This window comes from Hyaloscypha bicolor (genome assembly GCF_002865645.1).
Source record: "Hyaloscypha bicolor E unplaced genomic scaffold K444scaffold_56, whole genome shotgun sequence".
NCBI lineage: Eukaryota > Fungi > Ascomycota > Leotiomycetes > Helotiales > Hyaloscyphaceae > Hyaloscypha > Hyaloscypha bicolor.
Window position 1 is genome coordinate 2,623,634 of NW_020194558.1, and position 21,282 is coordinate 2,644,915.

The 21,282-nt window shown below is 48.7% G+C and overlaps 4 protein-coding genes across 4 annotated transcripts; 2 read left to right on the forward strand and 2 right to left on the reverse strand.

Annotated features, from left to right (window-relative positions):
- Window positions 1–1,200: 1,200 nt before the first annotated feature.
- On the forward strand, window positions 1,201–11,859 carry K444DRAFT_662705 (uncharacterized protein; the record flags this gene model as incomplete). The annotated part of the gene is made up of 8 exons (XM_024886733.1): window positions 1,201–1,541; window positions 1,633–5,297; window positions 5,465–7,854; window positions 8,008–8,020; window positions 8,082–9,935; window positions 9,992–10,485; window positions 10,605–10,871; window positions 10,924–11,859. 8 exons carry the CDS (start codon window positions 1,201–1,203, stop codon window positions 11,671–11,673), a joined length of 9,774 nt encoding a protein of 3,257 aa, XP_024738603.1. The 3' UTR covers window positions 11,674–11,859.
- Window positions 11,860–12,074: 215 nt separating this feature from the next.
- Window positions 12,075–13,119, reverse strand: K444DRAFT_611936 (uncharacterized protein). The gene is made up of 2 exons (XM_024880035.1): window positions 12,793–13,119; window positions 12,075–12,729 (listed from the first exon to the last, which is right to left on the reverse strand). The coding sequence occupies exons 1-2, from the start codon at window positions 13,016–13,018 to the stop codon at window positions 12,242–12,244; spliced, it is 714 nt and encodes a 237-aa protein (XP_024738604.1). The 5' UTR covers window positions 13,019–13,119; the 3' UTR covers window positions 12,075–12,241.
- Window positions 13,120–13,257: 138 nt separating this feature from the next.
- K444DRAFT_559892 (IMP dehydrogenase) lies at window positions 13,258–15,324 on the reverse strand. The gene is made up of 2 exons (XM_024876879.1): window positions 14,727–15,324; window positions 13,258–14,544 (listed from the first exon to the last, which is right to left on the reverse strand). The coding sequence occupies exons 1-2, from the start codon at window positions 15,208–15,210 to the stop codon at window positions 13,406–13,408; spliced, it is 1,623 nt and encodes a 540-aa protein (XP_024738605.1). The 5' UTR covers window positions 15,211–15,324; the 3' UTR covers window positions 13,258–13,405.
- Window positions 15,325–16,018: 694 nt separating this feature from the next.
- K444DRAFT_526176 (uncharacterized protein) lies at window positions 16,019–21,036 on the forward strand (the record flags this gene model as incomplete). The annotated part of the gene is made up of 2 exons (XM_024874522.1): window positions 16,019–20,592; window positions 20,643–21,036. The coding sequence occupies 2 exons, from the start codon at window positions 16,019–16,021 to the stop codon at window positions 21,034–21,036; spliced, it is 4,968 nt and encodes a 1,655-aa protein (XP_024738606.1).
- Between the last annotated feature and the right edge of the window lie 246 nt (window positions 21,037–21,282).

A 21,282-nucleotide genomic window follows, 5' to 3' on the forward strand; every position in this document is an offset into this window, starting at 1 on the left:
GTGGTAACGCCGTGAAAGAAATTAAGACTTGAGAGTTATGAAGAGTGAATTGAAATTAGAGAGAGAAAAAGCTTCTAGCTTTCCAAGTCAACCGTGCCATCTTCCCGCCCGGAGAGAAGACCTTAACCTGAATTTCCACTTGATGGTAGCGAGCTCTAGGGGTTCTGGGAAATGACAATTTTGGCTTCATTAATGGAACGCCATTATAATCCGCAGGTGGTCGTCGACAGAGCGACATTTTAGGAGTCGTTCAAAATGTTATTTGATGATGGTAAGAATGGGATGAAGCAATCTCACCAGCCGAAGAAAAAAAGGAGGGGCTGCACAGTTGTCGCATCTCGGTCACTGCACATCAATCACCCCTGCCAAGACTCGCTTGATTTCAACCTCACTTGATTCACACTTCACACTTCAGATCACATTCTCACTCATCACACCCTCTTTTGTAACAGCTCCTTCAAATCTCATTGATGCCGGGAGTACTTCTCGAAGCAGGCAACATCCTTGACGTTCTCAACGATTGTACAGAGGGATGATGCCATCTTCCAGATACTCCTTGACCTCGACCACAGCTCCATCTCATTCTTCTGACGCGATACTAGATTCAAATGTCAACAGGACGAGAAATTAGATACTTCAAGGACACCGGCGGGCCCAAGGACATCGCCAAGATGGACCTCGAGCAGCGAGTTAAGTGGTCCCTCCTTTCAGCGGGCCCCTGCATCCAGATGATGCAGGAAGCCCCCAGAGTCAAATTATCTTCATGAGCTATCTCATTGGCACCTTTATTCTCATACCACATGAAATTCTCTCTCTGTACATTTTGATATGTCACAATGTTCCTCAACAACTGGGGACATCGTCGACCTTGTCGGCATTCTCTACAATATTTAGATGTTCCGAGAAACGACAGAACAATATCGACCTTGTCGGCGTCATTTGAGGCGTTGTTTGAGAAAATTCAATGTTCTGAAAAGACATGGAACAATTTCGGCTTTGTCGGCATTCTCTAGAAATATTTAGATGTTCCGACAGAACAAGGTCAATTTCCATCACCTTCGAGGCTGTGGCACGTGATGGCGCCAAGCGAGCGAATTCCGCCAGCTGCCTCTCCATCACCCGTCCTCTGTACACACGGTAACCCTCCTTCTGAACGCGTTCCCATTTTCCTTGGATCTTTTGGTCCAACCAAATTGAATGATGGACACCAAGGGTAACCTGTTCAAGGCGGTGTACAACCATCTTGTCTTGCCTCCACGTCTACCTGAACGACAAGATGCGAAGCTGGCGCAAATTGGGCACGAAATTCTTGACAGATTGGCCAGTGCGACACGATTTCTTACATTCCTTCAAGACAATCCCTTCTCTCGAGAACACAAAATCCTTTTTCAGAGCCTCCGGAGCTGCAGGATCGTGAACGAAGGCGGGAAACTCGACACAACCTCACTGTTGGCAGCATTTCGAACTCTGGAGTGCAATCATGTCCTGATCCTACATATCACGGAGCAGAACACTGGCCTGCTTATCCGACGAGAACATAGGTAAGTCTCTCGCTCTTCCGTCTACCAATTAATTCTCTTCTCTTCACCATCCCCAAGAATCATGCATTTGCTGACACGGTCTCATTTCTAGTACCAACGGTGATCGCGTTATCTTTGAAGCGTTTGAAGCTTCACCCCTCTCGGAGCATGTCCTTTCTGCAACGACTTTAGAATGGGACTTCCCTGGCTGCGCCGTTTCTGTTCCGTGCGAAGCCTTCAACAGCGAAACCTTCCAGATCGAGCTCTCAAGTTTCCTCGAGCGCGCGAGCATCGAGCCCGTTCGAAGGTTTACTCCTCAGGCGTATAAAGAACGAGCTTCAATCTCCGAAAGTCGTGACACGGTCGATCCTGGACTCACAACCCAGATTTTGATGCCTATTCTGGAAGTTAATGGCACGCGAATTTTCCACGCCATTCTCAAAAAACGCGTACGAGATGATGTCTGCTGGTCCGAAGGGGCTCACAAGCCTTGGAGACGTTGCCCTTTTTGGCTTGTACTACGAGTCGCGGTACAACGGCACCTCTCGACATTACTTGATGGCGAGCTTGGGAGATTGCAATACAAGTTCTTGATCTGTTTGGTTTTATCCCAACTTCTCAAGGATTCAATTCCATCCCGCGAGAACTCAGTTCCATCTCTCGATCTGGAACTATTAGTGTTCCTCAAGGTGAAGCTCTGTCGCCGTATAGCCAAGCTTGAGGCTGAGAAAGACAGGGCTCCTCTACAAATTCGCCAAGCTTACGAGACAATGTTCCAGCTGCTTGAGGTAGAATTCCTTCAGCAAACCAAGCGCGCAACCGAGTTTGTAGCAAAGCGCTGGACACACTTTAAGAGTGCCGTTAGCAGACGCATCCCAAAGCTCCCATATCATCTAGCTCGCACAAGTGGCTACGTGGAGGGGCAGCAGCCTTTTCTGATCTTGAACCTCCCCAACAGCATGAAATATCTGGACAGAGTGCTCAAAGGGGCCCAGCAAAACACTGTTCAACAAGGCTCTGGAACATCCAGATTACCTAGCGATTTCGATCCGTCGCTTGCCGTTCCACAAGCAATGTCGAAATATGTAAAGAAGTATCAAGACCTGGGCGAAAGAGAATGCGACATCGAGAGTGATATTCAATATGTTCCGACGTCGACGCTCAACTGTGAGGCACTATGTTCCGAACTTGCTCGTTCGATGAAAACCTACATTAAGCAGGTAGCAGACGCTTACGATAAAAATCCCGAACAGAAAAGCATCATGCTTCTGACGTTAATGGAAATGTGGATGTCAATGGACAAATGTGCGATCAAAAATTTCCCCCTGTTGCAGGACTACGACCCGGGATTTCCACTTGAAATTTTAGACACTCTACAGCTGTCCTACTTGAGCGATATGAAGCGCTTACAGACTGTGCGGCTCTATCTTCGACACAGACATGCGGAATCTAAAGGCTCACGTATGACGATCTTCTACGAGCCTTCTAAGGGATGCTTTGCAGAGCGATATTACGACGAGTCTCCAAACGCTTCAAACCTAAAAGAACTCCACGATCGCATCGAAAAGGACGCCCAACATAATCGGGCAAAGAAGACGAAAGAATGGAAGAAAATGACAGAAAAATACAACGAACTGCGAAAGAAGCACTCTGAAAGCGAATGTGTTTACTACACGGATGAATTTCTCGTCAGAAGCCACAGCCCGCATTGTAGTAAATGCTATCTAGAGCGATCGGCGGCGGAAATGAGGATCAAGATCTACGAGCACCCGTTGCCATCCAATCTCGTCCAGGCCAAGAGTGTTGTGTTTGAGTTGAACTGCCCCGAAGCTTTTCTTGATTATCGGGAAGCGACCTGGACATTGCTCGGGTCGTTCGGGGCACCAGACCTATTGCCTAGCCAAGCACTGGCCCACCGGCTCTCAGCATATTCGGAACTCTCTGCCTACTTGAAACCGGGCCAGGGCAAAGAGTACGGCATTTGTCTCGCGTCAACCAAAAAGTCGCATCTCGGCACTCATTACTTGGAGCGAAGTTTCCCTGTGAGCGAAAATGACCTGTTTCGATCGAACGGGATGGAGTTTTGTTACTTCGATGACAAGCTCAAAGTGTGGCCCTCACGACTGTTCTTCAAACCAAGCTTCGCCCATCATTGCGAGCTACCCCTGACGCGAAGTTCCCCACTATTCTCCTTCATTGCTTCTATGAAGCTGAGTATCAATTCGAATGGCCCTTCCTCGTACCAAGTAGTCGCCAACCAGACGCACTGCCCAACTGGGCTCAATGCACATGAGTTCTTGGGATATTTGTATTTGTTTTCAGGCAAAGAGCGACGATGGCTACAGATTCTTAACGAACTTGGTTCTTCCAATTTGAATTTTAGCTCAGAGACTACCACGTTGCTAGTATCAAGTCTGGCTCTCCAAGTCGGGCCGTCATCTTCGGAGGAGGACCACCACCTTGGCACTGTTCACAACCCACTCCGCGATGGAGCCTTCTGTACCAGGCTCATAGACCAGCTCCGCTGGCGCCTTGAAGATATTTCGTCCAATTGGCGGGAGATGAATTGCATGGAGACGATAATTACTTTGCTGCTCCAATTGCATCATTTAGGAAATGTTCGTCATCAGCAAGCTTCCGAGTTGCTCCAGAAAGTTCGGGACGTCACCATGTCCTGGATAGGAGCTCTGCGACAGGAGGCCCAAACAGTAAGAGATACAGGAACGTCTGACAGATGCTCCAAATACGCTCTCTGGGCTGCGCTCCTTTGCAGAAGAACATTTGCTTTGCATGTTGACGGCAACTCCAATAGTCTTGACCCGCTCGCACTCCGGACATTCCTCGATTGTTCGGTAGCTCTGCAAGACAATTTGGTCAGTGACCCTGTTGGGCTGAAGGGGGCTCTGGAACGCGCTGTCATCAGGGATGCGAAGATGGCCTCCCGGTTGAGATACATCCTTCGTCAAACTGTCGAAGACTACCCTGACGCCTTGATAGCCTTCATCTTTACCATATGGCCTAATATTCGAGACGACCCTACGGCGAAGCTGAATCCACCCAGGTTTCTCCCGGGAGTAGAGAATTGCTGGGTCGAAATCAAAATTCAATTTCCCGCTGTCCATGCAGTACAAATCATTCACGTCCATCTCCTCGAAGGCCACTTCCTTGTTATGGGCCAACCTCTAGGAAGCTTGTCAGCAGTTTACCGGGAATCCGTCACCGTCCAGGCACTATTTGGGAGTCAAAGCCTGTTGACGTATCCATCGTATTTGACAGACATGTCACATGTCTTGAAGCTCAGCCCCAACGGCCATCAAATACACCTTGGACTTCGCAATGGCAAAGTTCTTGTTCGTGCGATGTTTCGGGGTAAATTGCTTGAACTTATCCCGGCCAAAGTCTTCTACAGTACCAGAAGTTTCGATCTTCCATCCTCTTTGATCAACGATTGCGTGCATTGGCTGGATTTGAAGAGTGGGATTCTTGAAATTCGACATCAATCAAATATCTGGTATGAGAAACTATCAAACTGGAAACTCAATGTGAAGACGAAAACGGCCCTGCGTCGGACGGTCAGACTGGTCAACCCTCAATCGAGCATCTTCCAAGCCATTGCGAACATCTTCCAAGGATTCGAAGGCCCTCAGCACCTCACTGTTTTCCAACCAGAATTTCGACCTCTATCTGTAGAACTCAAGCGCCTGGGTCTCTCTTTCACCGTTAATGGAAGAGGCTGGCTTGAATCGCCTCAACTTAAAGCTGAGATCAACAATAACCGTAAGTAATTTTTCTTTCGTTCTTTTGCTTGCCTGACGCTCCACGCGGGAGTACTGCATGTCACCATATGCCCATAGAACATTGGTTGTGCGTGAGCACAAACGTTATCCTCGGCACTTACAGTCTCGGCATTTCTCGCACACAGGCTAACTTTAACCGCCTCGCAGAGGACGCTGGAACTTGGTACGGACTTTCCTCGAAAATTGTTCTTACTGAAGTACTTCGAGATGCGCAGGCAAAGCAGCACATTGTTCCTCCAAATCCTCGTCGAAGTATTGTCGTGCCGATGGGAACAATGCTCTACGAGCGACATGGACCTCACGTGGAAGTCAAGGTCGACAATGATGGCGCTTATGGCATTTTCACGATCAACAATATTCTTCAGCGGGTTGACTGTCAAGCTGAGCCACGACTGCTCTACTTGAAAGCTCAATATCATGCTTTCACCTCTTTTGTGATTCCTGATCCTCTTACAGGCCGAACAGGAACTGAAGAAGCCTTACACCTCCTACGCTCGGGTATCTGTCAACCATGGTCGCCCCTTACTGAGGGCCAAAATCGAGGATTGATCTGGATATCGAAACTCACACCCCGCCGAGAATATTATCCGACACATTTGAAAGTCATGCAGAAGACTTTCTGGGATCCTCATTTGACTACGAATATCCAGCATGACTGCTTCCGAGCCTTTGTTGATGCTATTCATAAGCGATCGGAGGAACTCGCGATATTCAGTTCCCAGAGCTTTCAAATTCCTCAGCTAGGCCCGACTGGTGAGCGCCATTTGACTGAACGCAGCCAACTTCGTCGCCAAGTTTATCAACGACCGAATTCTGGGTTCTTAAAACAGACTCTGGCTGAAAAAAACCTCCCATATCCTGCAAGACATTTTCAGAAGGCTACTCCGGTTCGAGAGAACGTCCTGGAAATAACTCGACTGGTTCGAAGCTGGTCATCAAGATTCCCGACCACAGAAGACTTGGCCGGCTTACTTCATGGCCAATCAGTTATTGGAGGGTTCAAGCAAGAATACAATTCTATGCTTCTCAGCGACCTCCTTGATCTGGATCTGTCAATCCACTGGGGTTCTTTGGTCAATTTTTGTTGCAGCCGTGGATACGAAGATCGATATGAAATGATGTTCGTTTTTGCGGTTATGACATTCAGTCATACCAGCCAGGAAGAATTGGCCCTCATTAGAGCACTGCTGGCATTCGCGGTCTTTACTGAGCTGAAGAAGGTTGAACAACCAATTTGGCCATCATACAGCAACTTTCAATTCTCGGAAATTCCCATGCTTGGGCGCCTATTCCCTTTGATCCATCCATTTCTGGTTCCGTATCCAGGAGACGACAGGTCCATTTTAGAAGGCACCGAATTCAATATGGGGGTGAGGCAATGGAGGCAACTCGAGAACCAGGAGCGTGTATATATGCAGCAACAAGAGAACGATGGGAAGAGATTCATCAGATTCCTCTTGGAACAATGGCCGTGCCAAGAACCCAAACTTGACGACCTTCCAGATTCGCTGTTGATTGATAGTTCGCGAGCCCTCGATGCAGTTCTTCCAGAGTGGTTCCGCTTGTACCGAAATTCCCAACTTTCCGTTTTCCTCACCGCCGCTCAGAAGGTCCTGGACGCCCATAGTTGCGAACCTCAAATTCCATTGGCCTTTGAAGTTAGAGAACAGGAGGTATTGCCGACCCGTGTTCGAGGTGGGGATTTTCCGCAACTCTCGGATCTACTCCGAAAAACCTGCAGAGGCAGAGACGAGAATTCAAGCATGCCCAAGCCTCGAATGTCCCCAACGAATGTGGACGTCGGCAAAATGGAGACCATAGCTGCAATCGCTGTTGAACAAGTCAACGGAATGTCCCAGAAAAATGAGGACAATAGCACACCTGAGGAAGCGACCGCCGTTGTCCCGACTGAAGCCCTCGAACTCACACAAATTCAAGGTATAGTTGGGCGGCTTATGAAATCGAAGCAATCAGTACGCCGGCAGTATGGCCAAGATCTCGGCCATAGTCTAGTCGCATTTCGAAGACTGAAAGGTGCTTCGCCAACGCCGAAACTCGAGGTGCACGAAGCAGCACGCCTCGTTTCACAAATCCCTCAAGCTCAATTGTGTGTTGGTCAGCATCTCAGTTGCCTCCAAGGCAGTTTTGAAGGATCGGAAACTCCAGAATCGGTTACAAAATGGCTAAAGTACGGTGATCTTTGGCCATGTGTCACTCCAGTGACCCTTCTCGAAACTTTACGTTCTACGACGAGCATTAATTTCGGTAAAGGCATGAAGGAGAGTCTCACAGGCTACGCACTATCTATCACATCATTGCAGCGCCTGTTGAGGATGGATTCCGCTTACCAGAAACGGAACCTGCAGCGATTCATGGAAGAGTTTGAGAATGTTGGTCATTCTAACTGGCAACCGTTGGTTCAGACTGATTGGCTTCTCCTCGAAATTGACGCAAATCTGTTAATTCGCCCTGGTCAAATCGAAGTTGCAGTGGCGACCATATCCCCGGCTTCTCAATCCAATTCGGTTTTACAGATGGTAGGTATCATCCATTCTATTTTGATCACTTTTCAAAGGAACCTGCTCAAGCTTCTGACTGTTTTGAATTCAACGAATCTTATGACCTTGAATTTCCTCTACTTGGTTTACTGCGTACTGAAATATGACATTGCTAACTTGCTGACCTTTTAGAACATGGGACAAGGTACGTTTGCGTTTGGAGGCGCCCGAGATGTTGACGGCGGAATTACTAATAGTATCACCAGGCAAAACCTCGTGCATCATGCCTATGGCTGCGGCTGTTTTGGCAAACGGAAAAAACTTACTAAGGGTTATCGTCCCCAAGCCCCTCCTGCTCCAGACAGCCCAACTAATGCACTCACGCCTTGGTGGACTACTTGGGCGCAAGATTATCCACATCCCTTTCTCTCGAAAGACTCGCACTGATATGGACGTTTTGGGTAAGTTCGATGCGATTCACTCAAACATGAGAAAGTCCTCAGGGGTTGTGCTTGCACTGCCAGAGCACATTTTATCGTTCAAGCTCAGTGGGCAACAACAGCTCTTGGATGGCCGTGTCCAGGAGGCCAAGAGGATGATCCAAATACAACATTGGATGTCGCAGGTCTCTCGCGATGTTATCGACGAAGCAGACTCTATTCTTGCCATCAGAACACAGCTTATATACCCGTCTGGCACCCAAAAGACTGTGGACGGCCATCCGCAGCGATGGTTGGTAGCGGAAGCATTGCTGAGGCAAGTTCGTGGACATCTAGATAGTCTGCACCACGAGTTTCCCCATAGCATTGAGGTTGTGCGGAGACCAGATGGTGGCCTGCCATTTGTGTTCTTCCTCCGTAAAGATGTCGAGGATAGAATGCTCTCGCTGTTAGTCGACGATATCTATTGGGGACGAACTTCCATACTGCCGGCAGAGATTCCCAAATCTGACCGTGTTCTCATCAAAGCATTTATCTCGGAACCACGAGTGTCCTCAACACTGGCAAAATCGATTGAATATATGTTTCCAGATAAGCCTGCTCTAAAGCAGGTCACATATCTGCTGCGCGGCCTGATCGTACATCGAATACTTCTGATGGCTTTGAAGAAGCGCTGGAATGTCCAGTATGGTCTGCACTCTGCGAGAGACCCCATGGCAGTTCCCTTTACTGCAAAGGGGCAACCATCGGAACAAGCTGAGTGGGGTCATCCTGATGTTGCAATCCTGTTCACATGTCTCGCGTTTTATTACCAAGGTCTAAGCAGTGAGCAATTGCGACAAACCTTGGAACACGTCTCCAAATCAGACGATCCATCACGGACATACGAGCGTTTTTCACAAGATTCAGATCTTCCAGGTTCGCTCCGAATGTGGAATGCAATCAACGTAGATGATGATATCCAGCTTCAAGAACTTTGGAGAAAACTTCATGCTAGGGTGGTTGTGATCGACTACTTCTTGAACAATCATGTCTTTCCGCGATATGCTCGGCAATTCCACATGAAGCTTCAGGCTTCAGGCTGGGACATCCCGCTATTCTCTGCACAAATTAAAAGCGAATCTACTCTCGGAGTTCGATTATCAGCCGAATCAACGGCACTCACAACCGGGTTCAGCGGTACAAATGACTGGAAGAGAATTTTGCCTTTGACCATTTCACAGAATGATCTACCAGGACTTTCTCATACCAACGCCGAAGTCTTGTCATATCTCCTGGAGCCCCGAAATCGTGGTTATATACTTGCTGCCGACAACCGTGGAAGGCATTTATCTGAGGTCGGCCTACTGAATTCAATGAAGATGTGGAAAATTCGAGTCCTTATCGATGCTGGGGCACAAATATTGGAAATGAATAATCGTGATCTGGTCAAGGCATGGCTGGATATCGACACAGAGGCTCCTGCGGCCGTTTACTTTGGTGACGACAACAGAACTCTTGTGTACTATCGACAAGGGTACTCGATACCTCTTTTGGCGTCAACTTTCGCAGACGATTTGAGCGAGTGTTTAGTGTACCTAGATGAGGCCCACACTCGCGGCACCGACCTGAAGTTGCCTCCCAGAGCCATTGGAGCACTTACTCTAGGACTTGGTCAGACGAAGGACCACACTGTACAAGGTTGGTTCTCCATCATAGTGTGGTCTTCCCAAACTCAAGTGCCTGACTATTCATAGCTGCTATGCGACTACGACAGCTAGGCACAACCCAATCCGTTTTGTTCTTCGCACCTCCAGAAGTCCATCAAAGTATTCTTGATCTGGTTAAGAAGACTGAGCACGATACAATTACTTCGCACGAAGTTATTTGCTGGCTTCTTGATCAAACCTGTAATGGCATTGAACAACTCTTGCCGCTGTACTATTCACAAGGCATGGACTTTTGTCGCCGAACCCAGGCCGGGTTAGACAATTCCGACTTTCTTGTTAATACCGAGCAACGCGACGCATACCTTGGTTCGCTGAGGCAAATCGAGCAGCAATCTCTGGCGCAGCTCTACGGAGTAAGTGCTAAGAAGAAGCCCCCTAGAGCTCTAACTTCGACATCGCCACAAATTCTACCTTTCATGAACGAACTCGATTCCCGACGGAAGGCTTTTCAAGACTCTGGGGCGGCTGTACATGCTTCTGCATTACAGGAGGTGGAACAGGAAAGAGAGGTCGCTTATGAGGTAAGGCCCAACACGAAGAAACTTCAATACCTCTTGTAGCAATGCCCAACAGCTCTCGGGACATTATACTCCTAAAACTACCTGAAAGAAGTACACTGACTTCGATTTCTTGGGAATAGGTTGAAGCCGTTCGCGAAGTCCAGAAGCCAGTGCACTATACCGCACTCGGATTCCCGCCTATACACAGAGATATTCTGACTTTTGCAACTACCGGAAGACTTACAGCTGATTCGGCGGGGTATGAGCTGGCTTTTGATGCGATGAGCCGAACCTTACTCGGACGCAAATATAATGTCAGCAGCAATGGAACCTCAGGCAAGCTGTTCATATCCACGGAATTCACACGAACCGTCAAATTTCCCGGTCGGCCGTACGATAATTTCCAGGCAAATACTCCCTTTATTCAATTCTTTTTAGTCTTAAGCTAATGTTCAATAGCGCTCAGTTAACTGGATTCTCTGGAGCACGGTTTCCGAAGCGGCTTTGGTCATCATCCCCGAAGAAGTAGAAATTCTTCTTCCAATCGTTAGGATTACAACAGATTCGCCGACATACCTCCTAGCATACGCGGCTCCAGTTACTCGAAGAATGCTGCACTTCGGTGACCTGAAATTCTACTCGGTCCCCACCTTACCTCAGGACTGGCAGGCTCCGATGTGGCTGAAGCTTGAGGTAGGAATTTACGCCGGTCGTTTGTACTTCGACTTCACCGAATACCATTCAACTCTAGACTTCCTAGGCATCCGCCATAATGAAGGCAACCTTGAGATATCTGAAGACACGGACGACGAGGACCTTGATAGTTCCATGGGATCAACAAATGTAGAGAAGTCAAAAGTCTTCACCCGCAGACCTTTGACCTTCCTGCAGGAATGGCTCGCAATCCGTCGCAAGGGGCAGAATTTCGATCAGACGCCGATGGGATTTATTTGCCAAGGAAAGGTGCTTCTGCAATCTTACCATTTCTTCTCTGAGATGGAGAGCACGATGGCTGTGAAGAAGGAAGGTGTGGAAAGCAGTCTAGCAACTCCCGGCGGACTACAGGAGGTGGAAGAAGTGGAAGAGGAATTTGAGGATGAAGACCAGGGGGAGATAATTCGTCCAGAGGACTTGAAGGAGGACTTCGATGTCAGAAATTTGAACACAGCTGATCAGGTCCTGGATTACGACAAGGATGAGGATGACTAGACGGAGACGAAGTGTGTAAGCAAATGTGGAACGTCCAGAGACGATGTATGAGTAGATATGAGATCATGACTCTTTACGTATCGAGGCTCTGATGAGTCTTGCTCTTAAGTAAATTGCCGAAATGGAGAAAGCTACTTGCCGAAAGATTTGGGCCCTAGCTGCAGAATTTCAGATGGTTAATGGCTCCCTTGATCTAGGCGCAACAGAAGTGACCCGAGGCAAAGCCATGTGAGAACGAGAAAGTGGTCGTGTCGATCATAATTCTTTCGAGGATCGGGAGACAAATCTGGATAACTTCCTTGCTACCTTTGCAAGTTAAAGAGTTGTCCCTTGTCCATAAACCTATTCGAGCAATCAATTACACTTGTGCAATGTGGATATCACACGCAAAAGCCCTCACTTGCCATAATTCATATTTCGTGCTTGAGAAAGTTACCTCTCCATTTCCCGACTGACTCTAAAGCCCTCTCATCAATGAAATCCCACCCACCCACTAAGGGCACCCACAAGAGGTCTGATACCTCTCATCTCATATCGAGTCCAAACCGAGACCTTGGTACCAAAATGATCAACGACCCAAGAAATCCACTCCCCCAGAACGCTCAACTGAATAACGGCGGTGAGGTGGTCTCTTCCGATGATGGCGATGCGTACTAGAGGAAGATGGAGTCTCATCGTTCATACCGGGCGTTAGACTTTGTGCTAATAGTTCTCCGTTCGTACCTTCATCATTTTCCCCATTCGTCTTCCTCTCCTGTTGACCATTCACCACCCCACGCTGCCATTCCAGCACCTCTCCTTCACCACTCAAGTTCCCCAAAACAGGCGGCAGATACCCCATCACTATGCCCGGCACATACACGCCTCCCTCAGGCGCTAAGCCTCGGAACCGATTTCTCGGGTCCCGGACTGGCGTTTGCGGAAGAAGAACACGGGGCGTGGAAAGGAAGATGATGTCGGCTGGACGAGGGAGAGTTAGGTCCCGGATGATTGTTGTGGTTGAGTTGCGGTTGGGGTGGAGGTCGACGTCACTTAGGAAAGGGAAAGGTTCGGTGACTGGGGTGGGTTAGCCCATATTCATGTGTGGTGTTGGCGAGGGGAGAGGGGAGAGGGACGCACAAAAATGCTCCCACATGAAGAGATCGATGTGCCATGCTTTATCTGCTTCCGTATAGCCGTTGTACAGAGCGCTGTTGACGACGAGAAGAACACTGTGGAGATGGTTGTTAAAGTCCTGTGGTCGGGCGCCGCAGTTGATCGCTTTGCGCTTTATGTTGGCAAGGATTGAGATGTATGTGCGAGGGTCTAAGGAGGGGGAGACAGGCGAGGAAGTGGAAGATGACATGGCCGATGGCTACGGGGGTTGGTGTTACGCTGTGTGACGATTTGGAAGGCCAATGCTTCTATGAAATAGGAACATGGAACGAGGGACGACCACTGGGCCTTTTAAAAAGCAAAATATACCATCCGATCGCGTTTATAAATCTCACAATAGCATGCAACGAGAGGAGTATTTGAAGGGAACGAAATTTACGGCTCATTCACCGAGGAGACAAGAGCATGGATGACTAAAAGCAGATCGATCAACCGCATGAATTCATCGCGAGCATCTATCCATAGACTCATCAAGCTTGCCAGAAAGCAATCCGCAAGTCCCATCAACTCCAAGAATGACCCGGCATGCCCATTTTTAGTCGCGAAAGCAACCGCCCAATCCTCCTGCGAAGGACATCTACGCATAAAGCTTCTTCTCGTAACTCTCCATGTTGACCCCACCCTCGAGTTGTGCACTAGCAGTTCTCAACTCGAATCTAGTGGTACCGTTTGCAACACTCTCGTGCAGCTCAGTCAAACTCTTACATCCACAATCTTGCAGTGAATGCTTCAATCCAGCAGCCAAGTAAGGGACAAACTTCGTAACAGAGCCTCTGTGGGCAACTGCACCAGACACACCCTGGGCAACCAGAACACTGTCACCCTCTGAGAAGTAGCGAGCTGTTCCGGCATTGCTCTTTTGGCTGTCCTTGGCTCCTGCACCGGCCTTCTTATCCTGCATAGCGTCAATGCTGCCCATGCCGCGGTAGGCTTTGACAAGCTTTCCCTCGCGAGAGACGAAGGATGTACCCGGAGACTCGGTGGTACCAGCCAAAAGACCGCCCATCATGATGGTAGTAGCACCGAGAGCAAGACCCTTGACGATGTGGCCAACATTTTGGATGCCACCATCAGCCATGCAGGGGACACCGAACTTAGCCGCAAAGGAGGCGACGTTGTAGACCGCTGCAGCTTGGGGTCGGCCAACAGCCATGACTTCCTGTGTGATGCATGCACTTCCGCTTCCCATACCGATTCGAAGACCATCAACACCAGCAGCAATCAAATTTGCGGCTTGTTCGCGGGTAACGACGTTTCCGCCAATAACGTCCAAGCCAGGGTATTTATCCTTGATGTACTTGACCATCTCGATTTGGTACATACTGTTACCTTGGCTGCTATCCAAGATGACGATGTCCAATCCAGCATCAACGAGCTTCTGCAGACGAATCTTGTCCTCTGGTCGTGTACCGATGGCAGCAGCACAGATCAGTTGCTTGGAATCTGGGAGCTTCGAAGCCAATGGGAAATGGAGGTTCTTTGTCAAATCGGATCGTGAGATCATGGAGACAAGGTTGCCCTTCGAGTCAACAATTGGGAGCTTTCCCTTCTTAGACTTGGCGAGGATGGCATTGGCCTCGAGCAGAGTTGTTCCAGCTGCAGCAGTGATGAGGTCGGTGACCATGACGGCAGAAATCGGCAGGCTGAGGTCATCCTCGAATTGGATATCTCGATTTGTAACGATGCCGACGAGGTTAGATCCGAGCTTGCCAGTCTCTGTTTGTGGTCAGCGAATGAAGACTTGCATGATTCGAAAGCATAGATGAAGTAGCCACTTTTGTCATAAAGAGCATAGATTTATTCCCCACGACCTTGCGGTCAATACGGATGAACGAAAGTTATATGAGTTTGTACTAATCATAAAGTGCAAGTGGAAAGAGGGACTGTGGAATGCTCACCAGTAACTGGAAAGCCACCGAAACCCCACTTCTCCTTCAGTGCCTTCGTTTCTCCAACAGTGGTATCGCGGCTGAGAACAACCGGGTCGAGAATGAAGCCGTTCTCGTATCTCTTGACCTTCTGAACCATCTCTGCTTGTTCTTCCGCCGAACAATTGTGATGAATAACACCCAGACCTCCTTGCAACGCAATGTGGATAGCCATTTCGTGCTCGGTAACGGTGTCCATAGGGGAGGACACGAAAGGGGTCTTGAGGGCGATGCGCTTCGTGACGGGCGAGTCGAGGACAACATCGGAAGCAGCAAAGCCAATATAACCTGGAAGGACAAGGAAATCGTTGTAAGTCAAACCTCCATGTCTCTTTGAGTCGAGCAAGGCCTTGATATCGAGACCATCGCGCTCTTCGAACTCCTTGAGGACCTCGAGGGCCTTGGAATGGTGGAGAAGGGAGGGGGTCTTCGCGTCGCCGTTTGGGTGAGGCATCTTGACAGAGAGAAAAGTGAGATCAGAGGAGTAGTCCAGTGGAAAATAGAAGATAGTCGACGCGGTTTGTACGAGTTTGAAATGTACCGTCGACGGGTTGAAGTTTCCTTCTCCCAAGTAAGAAGGGAAGAGAAGTCCAAAAAATTTGTGGAATTCAATTTTTGGGTGGAGGCATGCGCTAATGACGCCACTAGGCGGTAAGTTTTTCCGAACCGCTGGAGAATCTTCATATCACGTGAAACCGCGCCCTCAGAGGAATGAATCAAAACTAACACGAATTCTTTTTTTTTTCAAAGTCCAACTGTACTAGGGGCTGTATCATTTATCTTTTCCGAGCGTTCTATATTGCAGCCTTGCCTCGTACTTTTCGTTGGGTGGAAGGGCAGGTGATTGAGGGGTCGCCAGCCGATTGGCCGAACAAGGGCAGAAAGTAAACAAAGAAGCCGTGCTTCCCTGTCAACAATCCAACCCCCGCAAATCAAGACCAACCTCACCATTATTGCGGCTCCCTGCGCATAATAATATCCGTGGCTGAATTTGAGCATTCTTCACTCTGCTATCACTCGTCATTATCTGCTTCAGCTTTTGCTTTCTGCGCTGTGCGCCCAATATTCGAGGGATCTCAGACATCAGGGGCGTCGCGACATCTTCTCCGCGTCTGCAAATCTCGAACGAAGACTTTGCGACCCGTCCAATCTGCGCGGCCTGGAAGGCGACCTTCGACCACATGTGTGCGACATAGATCCTGTCTCCAACTTGCGATCCGGCGAAGACTTTGTCAAAGATACAGCCTCGCACGAACGTCGTGATGTCGTACCGCCATCCCCTTCGACAAACCCAAACAGCCGACTACTCTTCGAACAAAAGGCAGCCCTCCAACGCATCTACAGTATCCACGGCATACTCGAATTCGTCTGGCGCATTCGAACTCAGCCGCACGAGCACACTCTCTTCAACAAACTCCAGCGCATACGTTGGCCACAAACGAGGGCTCAGTGAAGCAACAGGGATGTCTCCTTCTGCCTCTGAGAACAGGAGTTCGCGTGGAAGCCCCCAACCCAGCCCAGAAAGCCCTTACAAGAGTGTACGGCAATCTCTACGGCCTCTTCCACAGCCGCCAAACCCTTCACCACCAAGCTACGAGAGAATTGGTCAGCATGCAAGAACTCAGAGTATGGATGTTGCCAAAACCACATACGGAGAATACGCTCCCACTGCAACCCCACGAACATCTTCGATTCGACCCAATTCCATGGTTCTCAGTCGATCCGATTCTGTCAATCGTGGCCACAGCACACTTCGAAATCATCCCATGCAACATCAGCACAGCCCTTTGACCGCAGCTGATCTGCCACAACTGCAAAAGTCTTCTACCAGCCAGTTGCGCACGCTATCAAGATTTGCTGAGAGCGCGTCTGCGGAAGAGTTTAATATTACAACACCGGGGCAAGAGGTAGTTGGTCTCCACGGACGCCGCAGGTTACAACGCAGCGACACAGTGCGGCCTGGCAAAAACACCGTTGCGTCGAACAAGGGCAGTGGATACAGTTGGGAAGGTCGAAATTGGATGGACAAGCAAAGACAATTCCTCCAGGCCTACGAATACCTCTGTCACATTGGTGAAGCCAAAGAATGGATTGAGGACATCCTGCAACGAGAAATCCCTCCGATTATTCAGCTCGAGGAAGCATTACGAGATGGCGTTACCCTGGCTGAGATTGTTGACGCCTTATATCCTGAGCGGAGAATACGTATCTTTCGTCATCCGAAGCTTCAATACCGTCATTCGGATAACATTGCGGCCTTCTTCCGATTCCTCGCTGAAGTCGAACTCCCGGACCTCTTTCGATTCGAGCTCATTGATCTGTATGAGAAGAAGAACATTCCTAAAGTCATTTATTGCATCCATGCCCTCAGTTGGCTATTGTTCAGGAAAGGTATCGTTGACTTCCGAATCGGAAACCTGGTCGGACAATTGGAATTTGAACATCACGAGTTGGAGGAAATGCAGAAGGGCTTGGACAGAGCAGGAGTCAGTATGCCAAGCTTTGGGAACATGGGCGCAGATTTTGGAGTAGAGCCTACCCCCGAACCAGAACCAGTCGAGAGTGAAGAGGACAGAATCCAAAGAGAACTGGGTGAGAATGAACTCGCCATTATTGACCTGCAAGCCCAGATTCGTGGCGCGGCTGTTCGTATGCGTCTCGGGGACACGATGCAGCGGTTATGGGACTCGGAACAAATGATTGTTGAGCTCCAGTCGAGGATCAGAGGAGATTTTTCACGCCAAATTGCGGAATACCGGCTCAACATGCGAAGGTTTGCAGTCGATCTCCAAAGTGGCATCCGAGGATTCTTGGTACGGCAGCGCCAAGCAAATAGGGAATCATTCTGGAAGAGCAGAGAAGGAGACGTTTTAAAACTACAGAACCTGATCAGGGCAAAGAGAGCCCGAGACGAGGTACGCATGACGAGATCTCAGTTGCGGCGTGGAGAGCAAGAGGTGGTAGAAGTACAGGCACAGATTCGAGGTTTTCTTTCTCGAAAATCACTGGAAGAACAAAAACGGGAGACCAAGACTTCTGCTGGGCCAGTCAAGGAGTTGCAAGCCGCGATCAGAGGAATGCTCCTCAGAAAGCTTGTCACTGATGACCACGAAGATCTTGGGCGCGAAGAGAATTCGATCAGGGCGATACAGGCTTTCTCAAGAGCCTTGCTGACCAGAAACCAGGTTTCTCGGCAAAGAGAAGCACTTCAAGCAGCATCACCGATCTGGAGGGCGCTGCAAGCTGTGGCAAGGGGCCAGCTACTTCGAAATTCAATCCATTACAACAAGCAAGAACTCAGAAGCCATAATCCACAGTTTGCAACCCTACAAGCGTGCATCCGAGCTGCTGCTGTTCGTCAGGAGGTCGAGGCTACTTTATCCGCGTTACAGAGGGAAGAGTCGTCTGTTTTAGAAATCCAAAATCAGATTCGGGGAATGCTACTTCGAAGAAAGGTAGCCGCCGATTACGAAGCACTTGCGGCGCAAACCACGAAGATCACCAAACTACAAGCACTTGGAAGAGGAAGTCTTCAGCGTCAAAGAACTGGCGCGCTTCTGGACGAACTTCAATCACACAGTGCCGAGATTATCCAACTCCAGGCTCTTTCTCGTGCGGTTCTTCTTCGAAACGACATTGGAATGGTTTTAGCTGAACTCGATGCCGAGGAAGAATCGATAATTGCCATTCAGGCTGCTGCCAAAGCATGTTTGGTTCGTGCCAAATTTGCAGAAAAGCAGCGCTTCTTCAAGCAGAACATGGAAAAGGTTGTGAAGATTCAAAGTTTCGTCCGAGGGCGGCTTCAAGGGGAGGCTTACAAGAGTCTGACAACCGGCAAAAATCCCCCAGTCAACACAGTCAAGAACTTCGTTCACCTGCTGAATGATAGTGACTTTGACTTCAACGAAGAAATCGAGTTCGAACGAATGCGCAAAACAGTTGTTCAACAGGTTCGCCAAAATGAGATGGCTGAGCAATACATTGATCAACTCGATATCAAAATCGCACTGCTAGTCAAGAACAAGATCACCCTTGACGAGGTTGTTAAGCATCAGAAGAACTTTGGTGGACACTCAGGAAACCTTCTTGTCAACACTACAATGGTTTCTGGCAATCAGTTCGACCTGAAAGCTTTGAACAAGAATTCGAGAAAGAAGCTTGAGTCTTACCAGCAACTCTTCTTCACCCTACAGACTCAACCTCAGTACTTGGCACGGCTTTTCAAACGAATTCGAGAGCAAGGTACAGCTGAGAGGGACTGCAAGCGTATAGAGACATTGATGATGGGGCTGTTTGGTTATGCACAAAAACGAAGAGAGGAGTACTATCTTCTTAAACTGATTGCTCGATCGGCAAAGGAAGAGGTTGATGGCTCAAAATCCATTCAGGAGTACCTGCGAGGAAATTTCTTCTGGAGCAAGCTTCTGGCCAATTACACCCGATCTCCCAGGGACAGAAAATATTTGCGCGAGCTTCTGGGTCCTATGATCCACACCAATATCGTCGAAGATCCGGCACTTGATCTCGAGAGCGATCCGATGCAAATATACCGTTCAGCAATCAACAACGAAGAGTTGCGGACAGGACGACCTAGTCAGCGACCACTTGATATCCCTCGGGAGGTTGCAATCAAGGATCCAGAGACCCGAGACATGTTCATCGATCATTTGCGAGATCTTCGCGAGATCTCAGATCAATTTCTTCTCGCCTTAGAAGCTCTCCTGCACAGAATGCCATATGGAGTTCGCTATATTTGCCAGCAAATATTTGAAGCTCTTTGCCAGCACTTCCCCCGCGAACCACAACAGAATCTGCTGCAAATTGCTGGCAATTGGTTGTGGAAATTCTATCTTCAGCCAGCAATGACAGCTCCCGAATCAATGGGCGTGATTGAGAAACAGTTAACGCCGCTCCAAAAGCGCAATCTGGGTGAAGTCGCCAAAGTCCTCAGCCAGGTCGCCTTGGGCAGACTATTCGGGGGCGAGAATATCTATCTGCAACCACTCAACGCTTACATCGGAGATGCTATTGAGAGAATTAGCATTACCTTCTCCAACATCATCTCTGTACCAGATGCTGAAAGCACTTTCGATATTGACGAATTCAACGATCTTTATGCCAGAACGAAGCCGACTCTGTACATTAAAATGGCCGATGTCTTCTCAATACATAGCATGATCGCTGCTGACCTACCTCACATATGTCCCAACCGAGATGATATGCTTCGAGAAATCGTCCAAGAACTCGGCAGCGCTAAGAACAACGAGACAGAAATGCTGGGAGTCACTTCGACGGAAATCCAAATGACCTTGCATCCAAAACTTCACGACATCGAGGACCCCGAAGCCGAAATCAAGGCCCTCTTCATGGAAACCAAGCGCTGTATATTATATATTATTCGGGTTCAATCAGGACCAAACCTGATGGACATCCTCGTTCGGCCCATTTCCAGGGAAGATGATAGGAAGTGGCACGCATTGCTCCAAGAAGAATTTGCAGAAGGCAGCAGGACCCGTGGAGCGTACTCGGATGCAAACACATTGGTTGATATCAAGTCAATGTCTTATAAGGAGCTGAAGAGGACAGCTCTGGAAAATATCATGAGACTGGAGCAATGGGGTCGGATTTCGCGGCACAATTTCTACCAAGATATCCTGAATGCAATCGCCTTGGACATTCGGACAAAGAGTCGACGACGAGTGCAGAGACAACGAGAACTTGAAGGTGTTCGATTGACGCTGGCGAATTTGAATGAGAAGGCAGAATGGCTAGAGTCTCAGCGAAAGAGTTACGACAACTACATTGAGCAAGCTATGATGACTTTGCAGAAGAAAGGGTAAGAACACATATTCTATCAGATAAATCTGACGCTAACAACCATACTAGCAAAAAACGATTTCTGATGCCCTTCTCCAAGCAATACAACCACGAACGGGAGCTTGAAAGATCAGGTAGAAAACCAAAGTTCGGATCCTTCAAATACTCAGTACGGACTTTGTCGGACAAAGGAGTACTCGTTTCGTGGAAAGGCTACACCGATCGCGAATGGGATAAGATCAATCTTACCATTTCTTGCGATGAGGTCGGTGTATTCTTCATCGAAGGAAGCAAAGGAAGCATTCAAATCCCTGGTGCTAGTGCTCAAGTTCCCATGGACTCGCTGCTGGCGGCACAGTTTGCCAATCACCAGTACATGGATTTGTTTGAGGGGTGCATGCGGCTGAATGTTAATTTATTCTTGCATTTGTTGTACAAGAAGTTCTATCGCACGGATGGATGAACAAGACGATCGACAAGAGATGATAGACGAGATGAGGTGTTTGGGTCTTTCACTGGACATGCTTTCTGCATTATGGCATGGTTATGGCGTCTCGAGTGGATAAGATGGCGAAGACAGGGGAGTATTAGGGGCTATAGTGTTTGTAGTACATACTTTTCGATTCAGAATGGGTGCCCTATTGATTGGGAGGTCGATATTACTAGGAATATCACGATGAGTCGAACGCCTTTACTCTCAGCTCTGGAC

What these genes read in the sequence shown, in the direction of transcription:
- K444DRAFT_611936 (XM_024880035.1), bottom strand. Translation starts at nt 13,018, where the DNA reads ATGTCATCTTCCACTTCCTCGCCTGTCTCCCCCTCCTTAGACCCTCGC. An exon ending in CTTCATGTGGGAGCATTTTT is followed by an intron (nt 12,730 to 12,792) that starts GTGCGTCCCTCT and finishes AACCCACCCCAG; the next exon opens with TCACCGAACCTTTCCCTTTC.
- K444DRAFT_559892 (XM_024876879.1), bottom strand. Translation starts at nt 15,210, where the DNA reads ATGCCTCACCCAAACGGCGACGCGAAGACCCCCTCCCTTCTCCACCAT. An exon ending in CGGTGGCTTTCCAGTTACTG is followed by an intron (nt 14,545 to 14,726) that starts GTGAGCATTCCA and finishes GACCACAAACAG; the next exon opens with AGACTGGCAAGCTCGGATCT.